Genomic DNA, 13,632 nt, shown 5'->3' on the forward strand with positions numbered 1-13,632 from the left:
TAAAGCCTCAAGGAAAAATTGTGAATTTTGCTTCAATGTACATGTTTCCCTCTGGGTCACTTTTTTCCAGCTGTCCATACTGTCCAGCAGCAGTATCATAGAGTAGTTCAGGTTTAAAGGGACCTTAAAAATTATCTAAGCCGAAACCCCCAGGGACACCTTGACCAGGTTGCTCAAACCCTATTCAATCTGGTCTGGGACAGGGCTGGGACATCCACAGCTTCTCTGGGCAACTTGTGCCAGCACCTCACCATGCTGACACTCAAAAATTTCTTCCTAATATCTAATCTAAACCTACCCTCTTTCAGTTTGAAGCCATTCCCTCTTGTCCTATCAATACATGCCCTTGTAAAAAGTCCTTCTTCAGCTTTTACTTGCTCCCTGTTTGGATACTGGAAGTTGCTAGATGTCCCCAGCACTGTCCCTTCTCCAGGCTGAGCAACGCCAACTCTCTCAGCCTGTCTTCATAGGAGAGGTGCTCCAGCCCTCTGATTATCTTCCTGACCCTCTCCTGGACCTGTTCCAACAGGTCCACTAATGTTACTTTTTTCTACCACTCCATTTCTGAAGAGTTCTGGTGTACTTTGGCCACAAGAAGGAAGCAGGGCACTGAAGGTAGAGTGAACTCAAGTAGTTCATTTATCTATCTGTATGCTCCCCAATACATTCACTAAAACACTGGATGGAAGAACAGAAAACAACTGACAGTGTGTTAGGAAAAAATAAAAAGAAAACAGAAGCAATATCGTATTGGCTAATATTTCTGAGTTTCATTGTATCCAGTATTGTTCATCAGGCTTACTGATGGAAAATGCTGTTTGATTCCTGCAGTGAGGAGGGTTTGCATCTCCATCTCTCTCAGCTGGCATTGATCTGAGGACTGAGGCAGTAGGACTCTTACCCTGTAGACCAATTGCACTGGCTTTTCTGTGTCGTAAATTTCTATGTTGATCTTGAAAATTCTGTATTGATAGCTGTGTATGATGCCTTTTGATGCAAATTTCAAAATTCTAAGGTTGTGCATGGGTGTGACGTCCAGCCCTTCTGAGTCATTGCGAGCTGTCACTGAGGGTAGTGGAGCTGACCAGGCCCTCTGGGAAATTTTGCTCCAAGTACCTGCTCATGATCCTTCTGCTCAAGTACCAGTAGCACAAAGGAATGTCAGGGCTTGGGAGAACTGAGTGCATACTGAGCGAGCCAATGACTGCTTTTTGTGAAACTGTGAACTACCATAAATACTGATGTACAACTTGTTTTTATTTCTGTAAAGGTATATTATTCTTATGACATTGCAAGACAGGAATGAGAAGCTTTTTTACCGACTGCTGACTTCTGATATCGAGAAATTCATGCCCATAGTTTACACCCCAACAGTTGGCCTGGCTTGTCAGCAGTATGGTTTGGCTTTCAGGAGACCACGGTGAGTGAAGAGACTGCGTTTGCAATTTTTTCATTTCATGTGAATGTTTCTTTTGTATGCACACCATATGTGGGTGGCCCAAAACATCTAAAACTCAATCCCTCATCAAAAAGTGAACCAGCCAGCAGCTTCGTGTGTGTACATTTGATGATGAGTTGGGGAGTCGAGACTAGCCCTGACTTCTTCCTATAAACAGTGAACAGAGTGGTTTTGTTCTCAAACAGTGCTGTACAGTCCCCAAACAGCTTGCTGAACTTAGGGCTGCACCCCTCCCAATCTGCTGTCTCAGGAGCACCAAGTGCCCTCTGCAATGCTGTTTGAGTAATTGTTGGGTTTTGGATACATTGTGCTGATTTTGAACTTTTGTATGCTCTTCCACCAACTACCCCACTAGAATCATCTTCGTAGATGATGCTCTGCATCAGTGCCTCCCTCTCTGCTCAGAACAGTCACTGTATAAATTCATGCAACATTAAGCACTCTGTACCATGTTGGAAGACCCCATTTTGCGTAATTCTTTTTAATGATTAATGCTTAGATAAATCCCTTGTTAGCTTTTTGAAGTACATTTTAACCTAGCCTGAAAATTCAATGGTACGGTTCAGTTTTCTTTGTAGGCTTTTAAATTTTTTGGTCCTTGAAATGTACCAGTAGTCAGATGAACATTTAAGCTTTTGAAATAGAAATTTGCAAAGTAAAGGAATGGAATAATACCATTTTCAAAGCATTTCACAAGCATGAGGTTTGACTGCAGTTTCAGCTGAGGGTACTGCTACAGATGGGGCAGCTGAGGCAAGTTCTACTGAGTCTAGGTCAAGGGGAGTCCCTGAGGCACACCTCAAAGATGCTAGGGCTGTGTAGACAAGATAATTAATAACATTTTATGTATAAGATTATCTTGGCAAACATGCTTGCTTCCTTCTTGTGATGAAAATTCCCAATAAAGCCAGTGTATTCCTTCATGTGAGCTGCTCCTCATGACTGCTTTTTGGCTCATGTCTGCGCCAGGTAATTGCATTCTGGGCCTTGATGTGCTACTTGTGGATCTGCTGGGCTGTGGAAAAGTCATTCATCTATCCAAGCCTTGATCTTATCCCCTCCTCCTCCTCAGTGTGTATGAGGAAGCCAGAGAAGGATCTGCACTTTTTATGGGGGGAGGACACTAACTTCTTCTGGGCATGAGTTAAAGGTAGCAGAGATAAGACAGCCCAGATTGTGTCTCCAGGTGTTGAGCTGTGAGCACTGTCAGGCAGAGCAGAGCACACTGCTGGTTCTCAGCTAATCAATATTAATGCAGCAGCTGCTGATTCTCAGGTAATCAATATTCATGCAGCAATTCCTGCTGTACACCCACTGTGTCTTTGCCTCCTGGCTGCCTTTACCTTGCAATAAGTTAAAACAATATTTGGGAGCTTTGCTTCTTTTATTTTCCATCCATTGTTATCTTCAGGGAAGCAGGGATGTCTTTCCACATGATGAGCTCTTTCTGCAGTTGTTTCTGTTGGAGAATTCCCCTTCCTGCAGGTCCTGTGTTTCTCATATTTTAAATCCACATTACTTTACTAATGTGATAGGAATGTCTGTTCTCATAGTCCAACAGTTTTGCTGCTAAATTTGGGCTGGGTCTTTTCTGGATTCCAGCCTATGGCTTCTTCAGGAAAGAGCAAATGACTATGTCCTTGGTACATTGGATTTCCTGTGGTGGAGAGTTTGTTTCCCTGAAGGTACAGAATGAATTCCAGCCTAGCTTCAGATTTGGATGTAATCAAGGTTGTTTAGCAGACAGATGTTTTTATTGTGAAAATAAAAGAGCTGTTATATCATGTAAAGTGATGAGACTAAAATGGCAAGTGTATATATGTGCTGTTTTTTTCAATCTGACTCTTACTGTCTTGGAGGATATATTTTCTGTCCCGGAGCGTATTATGTACATTAGGAGTTGGCCTGCAAGACACATAGTTCAAGGTAGGCTGCCAATACTTCTGCTAAGATCTCCATTTTAAAGCCCCATATTGGGCTCCAACATGAATGGATGTGCCCACATAGCAAAGCCCACATAGCAAAGCTTATTGTGCAGTCTGTCTGTGGCCACAGCAGCAGCAACCTTTGGATATAGTTAGCTTCTTCCCCATGCTGGGGTCTTTCTCAGCCCCATTAGTGTTTGGCTTTATACTTGAAGGTTGAGCCTGGAAGGATTACAGTGCATGTAACTTGCTTACAAAGCAGCTCTTGTACAACAGCACCTAAAAACAGTCCCAAGATGTCCAGCAGGGCTTCTCTCACAATCATCAGAGCACATTTATCTATGTTTACATGCCTGCATGTTTTGTTTGTCAGATACTGTTGTTGTAATTGCAGGACTCAATGCCTCTTTTCCCTTTCTTAGTCTTTATATACAAACCCTTAAAGGGTTTCTCTTTTATGGGGCCAGTGGACAGAGTTCTCCTTCCAGGTGAGGGCTCCAGCATATACTCCCTGCTAGCAGATTTATCTGCTCCAAATGGAATAAGACACCTGGTGTTCCTTTCCTTTAAAAAGCTACCCAGCCAGCAGTCTAAATGAACAGGTTTTCTATATTTAGCAGTAGAAAAGAGCTACTAGGAACAAAAACACCTGCAAGCATTCAACTGTTCTCATGCTTATCTATGATGCCCACAGTTTCCCCACTTCTTCTGGTGGGCCTGAAGGCATTGCTCCTGATGCCCCAGCAGGTTCTCTGCCTTCCCCAAGCTCCTACTGCCTTTCTCTTTACCAGTTGCTTTAAATCCTTCAGGCAGGATTTTTTTTTCCATTGACCTCAGACTTCTTCCACTGTGATTAAGCCTCAGAGGTTTAAAATGACTGAAATAGAGGTGGAACCATAACATTTATAAAAATGACATTCAGGCACTGTTGCCTAAGAACTGTGAAGTTTTTGCTGGAAAGTGTCTATCTTGAATACATTTTTCCTATCTTGTTTTCCAGCCAGCTCCCTGGTGATTTAACAATATTTGTTTATTTAAAGCCATGTAATAAGCATTATGGCCTTCAGGCTGAAGTACAGTTTCATTTTGTATTTTGAATTTTTGAAATAAGAAATATAAATTATTATGTAATTTATAAGTACAAGTTAAAGTACAAGTTAAGCAATAGCACCTCTTCTGCAGTAATGATTAAGAACCCTGTCAAAATCTTTTTTCTATGATCAAACCATGTTAAATAAGCACAAAAGAAGACTAACATGTCCAAAGAGAAGTCTTCCTAAGCACAGGTCCTGTTTGCAGCTGTGGCCAGTAACAGGAGGAGTACAGGACTAGGCAGGCAAACATGCTCACTTCTTGGGGACTTCTCAGGTTATGCTCCTCCTCATCTAGTGTCTTGTGGTTGCAGTTTTGTTACAAAAATCCATTGCCCTCTTTGACTCACAAGTTCTGTAAAGGTGGTGAAGGGACCCAGATGTTTGCACATTGTCAAGGCCAAAGGATGTGACTGAAAATAAAGAGTCCCAAGGTGACCAGACTTGTTTCATATAAAGAATATATCTGTTGCAGTGCATGATGATCAAGGGTGATTGAGACTTAAGGGAGATTTCTTGCAGAGTTGTATGGCTTCAGCTCTTATGTCTGCACACGTGCAGCTTTGCAGACTGTCTCCTGTAATCCAGCCCTGGCGTCCCTTCACTCCTCCTTCCCATCACCCCTGTGCCTCTACAGATGTCCACGCTGCTGTGTAATGATGGTTCAAGGATAAATCTGGGCAGATCCAAGTCCTTTTTGGGCCAGGCTGGCAGTAATCCAAATAGCCAGTTCACTGCCACCTGGACAGGAGCTGTGCTGCTGTGCTGAAGCAGAAGCAAGCTTCTCAAGGCGTGGGGAGGGCAGGTTTGCTTATGTTCAGCAGCAGTGATAACAAAACTGGCTTTCAGACTGTGCTTGAGAGTCCTTTTTGCTTTAGAGTAAAGATACAAAGCCTCTACAAAAAAAGTGCATAGTAGTATTTCGATTTTTTTCTCTTTTTCTAATGTAAAATGCACTTAATGAGTACTCTGGGGGTCCTTATGGAGGAGAGGGCTGAACATGTGCAATGCTGTTTAAAAGGTATGTTTTAAGCCTGAGGATCTCTTTTAATTGTGACAGTATCTTTGAAAGTATCTCTTTACCATCTTCACAAAAAGATAGTAAAGAGGAAGTTTAGGGCATGGAATCAGGGGTTTATTTCTTCTGTGATGGTGAGGGGTAGATTATTACAGTGGCATGAGACCACAGTCTCTCAAGACACTCATTAATTCATAAACATGGTGGTATTTGAAAGTATAAAGTTGTCACCTGCTCCTCAAAAGCTTTTGGCATCCTCTGAGAGTAGGGCTGGAAAAAGTGGTTGTATCACCATTACAGAATGGTTATGGGGACAGAAAAAACTTGCCTAAGTTCACTTTTTTTCCTATAAACCTAAATATCCTTGAGAACTGCTTGCAGAACAATGCAAAGCATGTTGGGATTAAGCTGAACCTGGAGAAAGCTAACAGGATGCAGATGGTGTGAAAATTAAGTCTGACAGAATAATGATCTGTGTGTCTGATGACAAATGAGTAAATGAAACATCAGTCAATCTACAGAATTGTCTTGTCAGCAGGTCTGGCTCTGATCAGTGACTTTTTTTTGTGGTGTTGCACTGTCTGAGCAGCAGATGGGAAAGGAGGGAAAGAGCGAAAGTTACCTGTCATTTCTGGACACTTTAAGACCAAATCAAATGGAATTAGAACAAAAGTGGTAATTCCACAGACTTGTCCCTAACCACAGAATTGTCTCCATTCTCTCTTCTATAAAACATTGGAGACCAGAAGTGAGTGGGAAGACTGGGGTTTGGATTATTGTCCTGAAAGTTTGTTTTGTAACCCCTTTAGACAATCTCTACTTCTTATAAAACCAGTCATCATAACTTCTCTTTTTGCCACTAGCTTGGTTCAGCCTTCTTGCAGAGGCAGCTGAAGTCAGTGCATGAGAAGAGGAATGTGTTTAACAGTGTGTTTAGGTAACATTGCCACAGCCACCCAAAGACTGCTCTTGTGACTGACTGAAGGGGAGGGAATGTCTGTGGAAAGTCTCACAGAGACCATGTGTAGCCAGGAAGCCCTGAAGAGGCTGTCTGGGCACATGAGTGGGAGACAGTCATTGGTAAGGGACAAAATTATTAAATGAGGGTGTGAAGACCATGGTTGGAATAGGTGAGGAGAAAGTAGTTCATGCAGAGGGAGCCCAAAGCTGCTAAAAATGGCTCAGCCTGTTTGGAACTTCTGAGAGCTGGCAAAGTAATTCAAAGGTTCCCACTGCACTATCTTCCCTCCACTTTCTTCAGGCAAGCCTTTTCAGTGTGCTGTACCCCTATCCTTGTCCCTTCTCTGTTTCCACTCCACTGAAGTGCTTTTCAAAATGTGGAGACAAGCACAGATTGGCTTGTGGGCATACAGAGAGAAGAGCTGCTGTATTGGTCCTGCTCTGAGGTTCCATGCGGGCTGGGGAATGGGATGGACACTGTTGGCATTTTGAGGCTGTAACACAGTTTCTCTATTGCAATGAGTGAAACAGGGAGTGAAAAAGGACTTAGCTCCATCTTTTCATTAGAAAAACAGTCAGTGCTCCTTGTTCCATGTCTCCAGTCTTCTCTCTTTCTCTCTCTCTCTTTTCTTAACATTTCCTAAGAAAAATGTGTATGCACTGGCTCTAATAACCATGAGAAGCTTTTATGGGCATAAGGGAAAATGTCAGGCCTACAGAAGTTAACAGCAAATCTCATGTTAATTTATGAAGGTCAGGCTTTCCGCTCCTGTCAGAGGTGATTTAGGTCTAAGTCTGTTGAAATTCCCTGATTTACCAGGAGAAGCTCGAAGGAAGAGGTGGAGTTGTCCAAAAGAAAGGGTTGACCTGGTGAAGGAAATACAAGAGAATGTGTTCTCCTTTGATCTGGCATAAATCTGTGCTGCTGCCACAAGAAACAACCCCACCTAAAACAAAAAATGCCAAAGACAGGGAGGAGAGAGAAGAATTATTTAGAATAATGAATACCAGGATGTAAATTTGAGGGGAAATGGTGCTGACTGTCATGAAAACCTTGCACAGCAGTATCCATTGGGCTTTGGAACAGGCACAGATTGTGCTCAGATAGCCAACTGTGTCCTGGACTGCATCCAGAGCAGCATGGCCAGCATGGCAAGAGAGGTGATTCTCCCCTCTGTCTGCTCTGGTGAGACCCACCTGGGGTGCTGTGGCTAGCTCTGGGACTCCCAACACAAGAAGGACACAGACCTGTTGTAGAGAGTTCAGAGAAGGCCACAAAGACACTCAGATGGCTGGAGATGCTCTGGTGTGAAGACAGGCTGAGACAGCTGGGCTTGTTCAGCCTGGGGAAGGGAAGGTTCCAGGGAAGGTTCCTTATAGCACTTGCAGTACCAGGAAAGCTGGAGAGGGGCTTGCACGAGGGCATGTAGTAATAGGATAAGGAGCAGAGGTTTTAAATTGAAAGAGGGTAGGGTTAGGTCAGATACAATAAGTTTTTGACTGTGAGGGTGATGAGGCACTGGCATGGGTTGCCAAGAGAAGCTGTGGATGCCCCATCCCTGGAAGTGTTCAAGGCCAGACTGGATGGGGCTCTGAGCACCCTGGTGTAGGAGAAGGTGTCCCTGCCCATGGCAAGAGGTTTACCATGATTAGATTATCTTTAATGTCCCCTTCAGACCAACAGTTCCGTGAGCCTTAGATTCTATGACCTGATTGTGGAAGAATTAATATAAAAGCTAACATTACTTTCTGTATTTGCTGCAATTTATGGCAAAAGTTAGATTTTTTTTTTATTAGATGGATTCAATAAAAGCACGCCAAATTATATTTCATTTATCTGGAAGCTAATTTCTCTAGTATTGTCAAAATAATCTTTCTTTTCTTTGTCAAACTTTGTTCAAATTCTGTGTTCATTCTTGGGACTCCCTGCAATGCACTTTAAAAGGGAAGGTGTGGGTCCTGGAAGAATTTGCACAGGAAGGAAATATAATCAGGGTAGGACTTAATTTAACTTCCCAGGGGTTTTTGGTCCCACCTTAACCTCTACACTATCAAGTAAAACAGAATACATTGTGTGCTTAGCAGTGAAATAGATAAGGGCTCCTTGGTCAAAATCAACTGGGCAACAGCACTGATTGACCATCTCAGCCTGTTTCTCTTTGTGATCCTATAATCTTCCAGTTATACTGAGATACTTCCAGGATCCAGCATACAGTCAGGTGTAGGACAGAACCTCCGAAAAGGCAGAGGAAAATCGGGGCCAAGTCAAATTTTCCTACACTTGAAATTGTTTTTGAACAAAGAATATCAAGTCCCTTGAGCATGCTAACCTTAAACGTTACTTAACCTTAAATGTTAATAAAGGTTACTGAATTTGATAAATGCCCACTCTTGCTGGTTGGTGGAAGCCCTGCATGGTGGAAACTTACATCTCACCTCAATGCCTGGTCTTTACGCAACTGCATCTGTAAATTTATTTGTGGGTGACAGAAGGCAGTCTGGTCTTTCCCTCCCCCTCCTGCACATTAGCAAGAAAGGGGATCTGGGGTAAGCCAGAGTCAGACCCCATACTGCAGACCTGCTTGGCTCTTACCCAGTCCTTAGCTCCAGCAGCCTGATCCTCACACAGACAGACCTCCTTGGAGGCCCTCCTAAACAGTATTGAAACACCACTGCTGGAAAGGACACTGGGAAATCTGGGGTTGTCAAGTTTTAAAATACAAGGAGGATTTAATCCCTGAATTATGCTATGACTTGGCAGTTCTCTGGTTCAACCAGAGAATCCAGTCTTGAGAATACAGTAGGGAAAAGCAGCTCATGACAAGCCAAGAGCAACATGAGTCTGCTTGCCTCTTGCCTTAATCCTAGAATGTGGATAGCAGAGATCCACTGGGGACCTGCTTCCAACCCTCTTGCCTTTTCACATTGCTGCATAATGACCAATAACAACAAGTACTGAGCTGGTCTTTCTCCATCAACTTCCTCCTGGAGATGAAGAGAGGATATTTATTCTTTAGGCTGATGCCTGACTAGCAAAACTGATAAATCTGGGATTCCTCCTGGTTTCTGTCCACTGTCCCCTAACATTTCATATCTGTGAAACCTTATGTTCCTTTCCACATCCCCTTCATCCTTTTTTCACATCCATCTGTGCTTCACCATAGCCCCCCACAGAAGCTTGTGCTCCTCCCCTTCCCTCACCTCTTCCTTAGGGAGCAGTGAGCACAGCTTTCAGTGCTGTGTTTGCTGTCCCCTCTGATCTCCTATCTGTACCTTTTTGATCCTGCTCCATAACCATTCATTTGGTTCCCTCTACAGTCACCTTTTTCCTCCTTTTCTCTGCCTTCTGCTTATTCCTGCAGCCCAGGAAAGCTCTAAGGCTTTGTTAGCAAGGACTGAGTAGATACTAGAGTAGGTACTAGCTTGGAAGCAGCACATCTGTGCGGCTGCAAACTGTGTTTTTGGGCACCTGTCAGGATAATTGTCATTGTAAGGTCTATGTTCCCCTCCCCAGAGTGGTGAGGGCATGAACCCCTTTATCTTTTCTCTTTATCTCAACAGTAATTTTCATAAAAGGGTATGGGAACAAACATCTTGGAGACCTTTGCCTTTCTGATAAATTTGTTGAAATGAGCTAGCAGGTACGAGAGGACACAGTATAATTGCCCTTTTCCTGGGAAAAAAGGCCGTGCTAAAAATAGTGGTGGGTGTTAATAATTTGGCAGATAGGAGATGGATCTAAAAGCTTTGCTTTAGGCTGTGGTCTGGACCTTCCTGCTGTGGCAGGGAGTGGACTGTGCCAGAGCATGGGGAGAGCGACAGCTTGCACTCATATGTGCTCACTTTAATCTCCCTGTGCCCGATCTTTGGCAGTTTTCTACTGCTTAGCAGCTCTCAATCCCTTGGGATCATGGAGATTTCCCAGTGTGGGTTTAGGGGGGTTGAGTGGATAGTGAATCTTTCATTATTGTACCTTGGAGCCTGCATCTTCTGGCTTCCGCACTGAATTTTGGGTTTCCTACCTAAAATATATGGTGATAACATTAAGGACATTTATAGTAGTAATGAAATTATTCATGTTGCAGATCATTTGAAATGAAATCTCTTACTGTATTTAAATTATAGATTTATTGCCTTGCAAGTCTCTGTATAGATTTCACTAATAGTTGATTGTGCTTGGTTTCTATTATTTTTTCATTATTACCTCAGGGTACTGGTCAGCAGCCTACAATTTACAAAGAAAATTACCTAAAACAATGAAAAAGTCTTGGCCTTAATAAAAAAATCTGAAAAAAATTAGCTGATGAATCATCACAGAGATTTTGTCCGATCTGATGATTAATTGTACTGTATTTAGACAAATCAGTGCATGCTAGCACAAAGTTTCTCTCCAAAGTCTGTAGCCTACAGGCATTTGTAATCTCAAGCTCCCTAAAACAGCCAAGCAATTTCAAAGTTTATTTTGTTGTTCTGAAGCCTTTTGTCCTGTGCTGGCAGAGACCAAAACCAAAAAAAGTCAACAGTGGGGGTGCAGTTGGTGGAAATGTCCCTAAAGGTTCATATTGCTCAACTTGTCAATTTTGTATATGAGTTTTGAAAGTGAAAATAAACCAAATGTAGGCCCTTACTGTAACCACATTTTATTTCATCTCTAACACAGACTGGCCTTAAGTTCAGAGTGGCTCCTGCAGTCTGTTCCTCTGGCGCAGCAGTGAGAGTTTTCTTTGGTTAGTACGCAACAAAAGCCAAGTCCATCAGCTGATCCCTCCCTTGCATGTGTCCCTTGGGCAGCCAAAATACCCACGAGTCAGCTGGGCTTGGGGCATCACTCAGCCAGACTGCAGAGAGCACAGAGCACTGCAGCGGCTGTCAGCAGCCCTCCACCGTGACAAGCCAACTTGGTTTTTCATTTCCTCACTGTGAAAATAATTTTGACATGTGCATTTCAGTGTTACTCTGAGACAGTCTTGCTCCAGGTTTTCCGAGAGCATCGTGCCTTTGTGTAAGGAATGGCTATGATCACTGCAGAAGGTCAGCTTGTGCCATGCCTGTCAGAGCTGTTTTCTGTCCAACCTTGTAACTCACTGTAGGTTTCTGGCTGCTGTCTCACAACTTTCTTATGACTGTCCAACGGCAGCCTGGTGCAGGCTGGGATGCTGGCAAAGATCTGACTCATCTCTTTTGTTTGTAGCTTTTTTAAGTAATGATTTCCCATGCACTTCCTATGTCTTCTAAGGGAAGTCCAGGCCAAATTAAGTTAAAACACTCAAGGACTTTTATGTGAGTAGAATTTCATCACCCTCAGGTTGTAAGTGGAGATGCTTAACCTTTATTAGTATTCCAAGAATGAGCCATTCCTATCCAGATAAAAACACTTGCTCATGATGCCTGCTTGTCTGGTATAAGTATTGGGAATATGTGCATTGTCTTAACATTAACTTGCACAATAGTTTTTATCATCTCCTCACTCGTGGAGCAAGTTCCCCTCATAGCACCCAGACTAGAAGGTCATAAGTGCAAAGAAAATCAAACAAAGCTTGAGTTTTGTTACCTTTAGTCTTGCAGTTCACTGAACTGGTATGGCAGCATACAACCAGGGAGCCAGACCCCTTGGAAGGACCCTTCCTTGGCTGGCTGAGAAGTATCTAGAGAATTAGGAACCTTAACTACCATTTTAATCTACTTCCCTTCATCAGTTCCTCTTCTCAGGAACAAGGAGTTACATAAGGCAAAGCTTGGTAGCCCATTAAAGAAGACACCTCTTTTCTGAATAAACAAGGCTGATGGCCTGATCTCTGTGCAGAGAGCATGTGGAATTTTCAGCTGAGGTTTTTTGTGTTCTTCCTGCTGTACACCAAACCCTGAGCAAGCCTGACTATTGCAGTGTCAGTAAATATTGGATAACATGTGTAAATACTGAGTATCTTATTCTTCAGACAGAGGTCCTTTGGAAGAGTGAGCGAGGAGAAGAAGGATGAAGCTGCAATAGTTGAGTGGGAAGGGTTGTGTTTTTCAACTCCTGTCAACTTAGGAGCTTTTGACATCCTTCTGGTGGTTTCTCTTTTCCTCCACAGATCATAAATATGCAAGCATCTTTAGTCTCAGCCTGTAAGGGAAGTTCAGGTGAATCAAAGAGTGATGTCCTTTTGCTTCATGCTAGTATACATATCAGTGATCAGTGCCATCATTTGTTCTGCTCTTTTGTGGCTTTTCACTAGTGTGATGTGAATACTGCTGGCTATAATTGCTAAGTAACATATATGGTAAGTGTAAAGAGGCCATTAATTTTATAGATGTAAACAGGTAACTGAAGTCATAGGAATGCTGCCCAAACCCACAGCACAGGACAAGGCTGGAAGAGCACAGCAGTGGCCAAAGAGATTTTACATGGAGCTTGATGAAGCAAAGGCATTGATTGCATTTGATTGCAGTGGATTTCTGTTTGATTGCACGTCAGAGGCAGCAGTGGGGCAAGACTACACCAGGAGGGTTGCCAGCATAGCCACAGGAGCATTGGTAATTGCCAAGGAAAAGCCATTAGGAAAGGGACTTCTGGGTAGGAGGGAAGTGAGGAGAGATTTAGAGCTGTGAGGATGGATTGCATAATGTTTTTCACTCCCCTCTGTGCTTTGGGGAGTGAACATTCTGTAAACAAACAATAGCACTTTAGGGATAGCACTGCTGGCTCCACTGCTGTTTCTAATGGGAAATAGCTCCCAAGTCAGCATTGCTAACCAGGACTGTCAGAAAGGGGAACACTACTTAGCCTTTTTAATGAAGTAACTTCTTACTGAATGAAATTATTAATGGATATTTCTTTTTTCTAATATCTGAGACCTGTTAAAACTAATTCCTTTCCAAATGTCTAAAAGAATCATAGAACCATAGAATGGTTTGGGTTTAAAGGGGCCTTATTGATTACCTAGTTTCAACCTCCCTGCCATGGGCAGGGACACCTTCCACTAGGTCAGATTGCTCAAAGCTCCATCCAGCCTGGCCTTGAACACTTCTAGGGATGGCAAGTCCCCAAACTCTCTGGGCAACATGTTGTGGTGCCTCTCTATCCTCACAGTAAACAATTTCTTTCTAATATCAAATCTAAACCTGCCCTCTTCCAGTTTGAAAGAGGTATTATCTCTTGTCCTATCACTACATGTCCTTGTAAAAAATATAAATGTT

The 13,632-nt window shown here is 42.9% G+C and overlaps 1 protein-coding gene across 1 annotated transcript in view; it reads left to right on the forward strand.

Moving 5' to 3' along the window:
* ME3 (malic enzyme 3) overlaps window positions 1-13,632 on the forward strand; it is a 117,234-nt gene that overhangs the window by 63,903 nt on the left and 39,699 nt on the right. Inside the window, exon 3 of the mRNA XM_030957426.1 lies at window positions 1,271-1,420. Coding sequence (XP_030813286.1) covers window positions 1,271-1,420 — 150 coding nt within the window. The remainder of the gene's footprint in view (window positions 1-1,270; window positions 1,421-13,632) is intronic.

This window comes from Camarhynchus parvulus, chromosome 1 (genome assembly GCF_901933205.1).
Source record: "Camarhynchus parvulus chromosome 1, STF_HiC, whole genome shotgun sequence".
In the NCBI taxonomy this organism is placed as follows: Eukaryota; Metazoa; Chordata; class Aves; order Passeriformes; family Thraupidae; genus Camarhynchus; species Camarhynchus parvulus.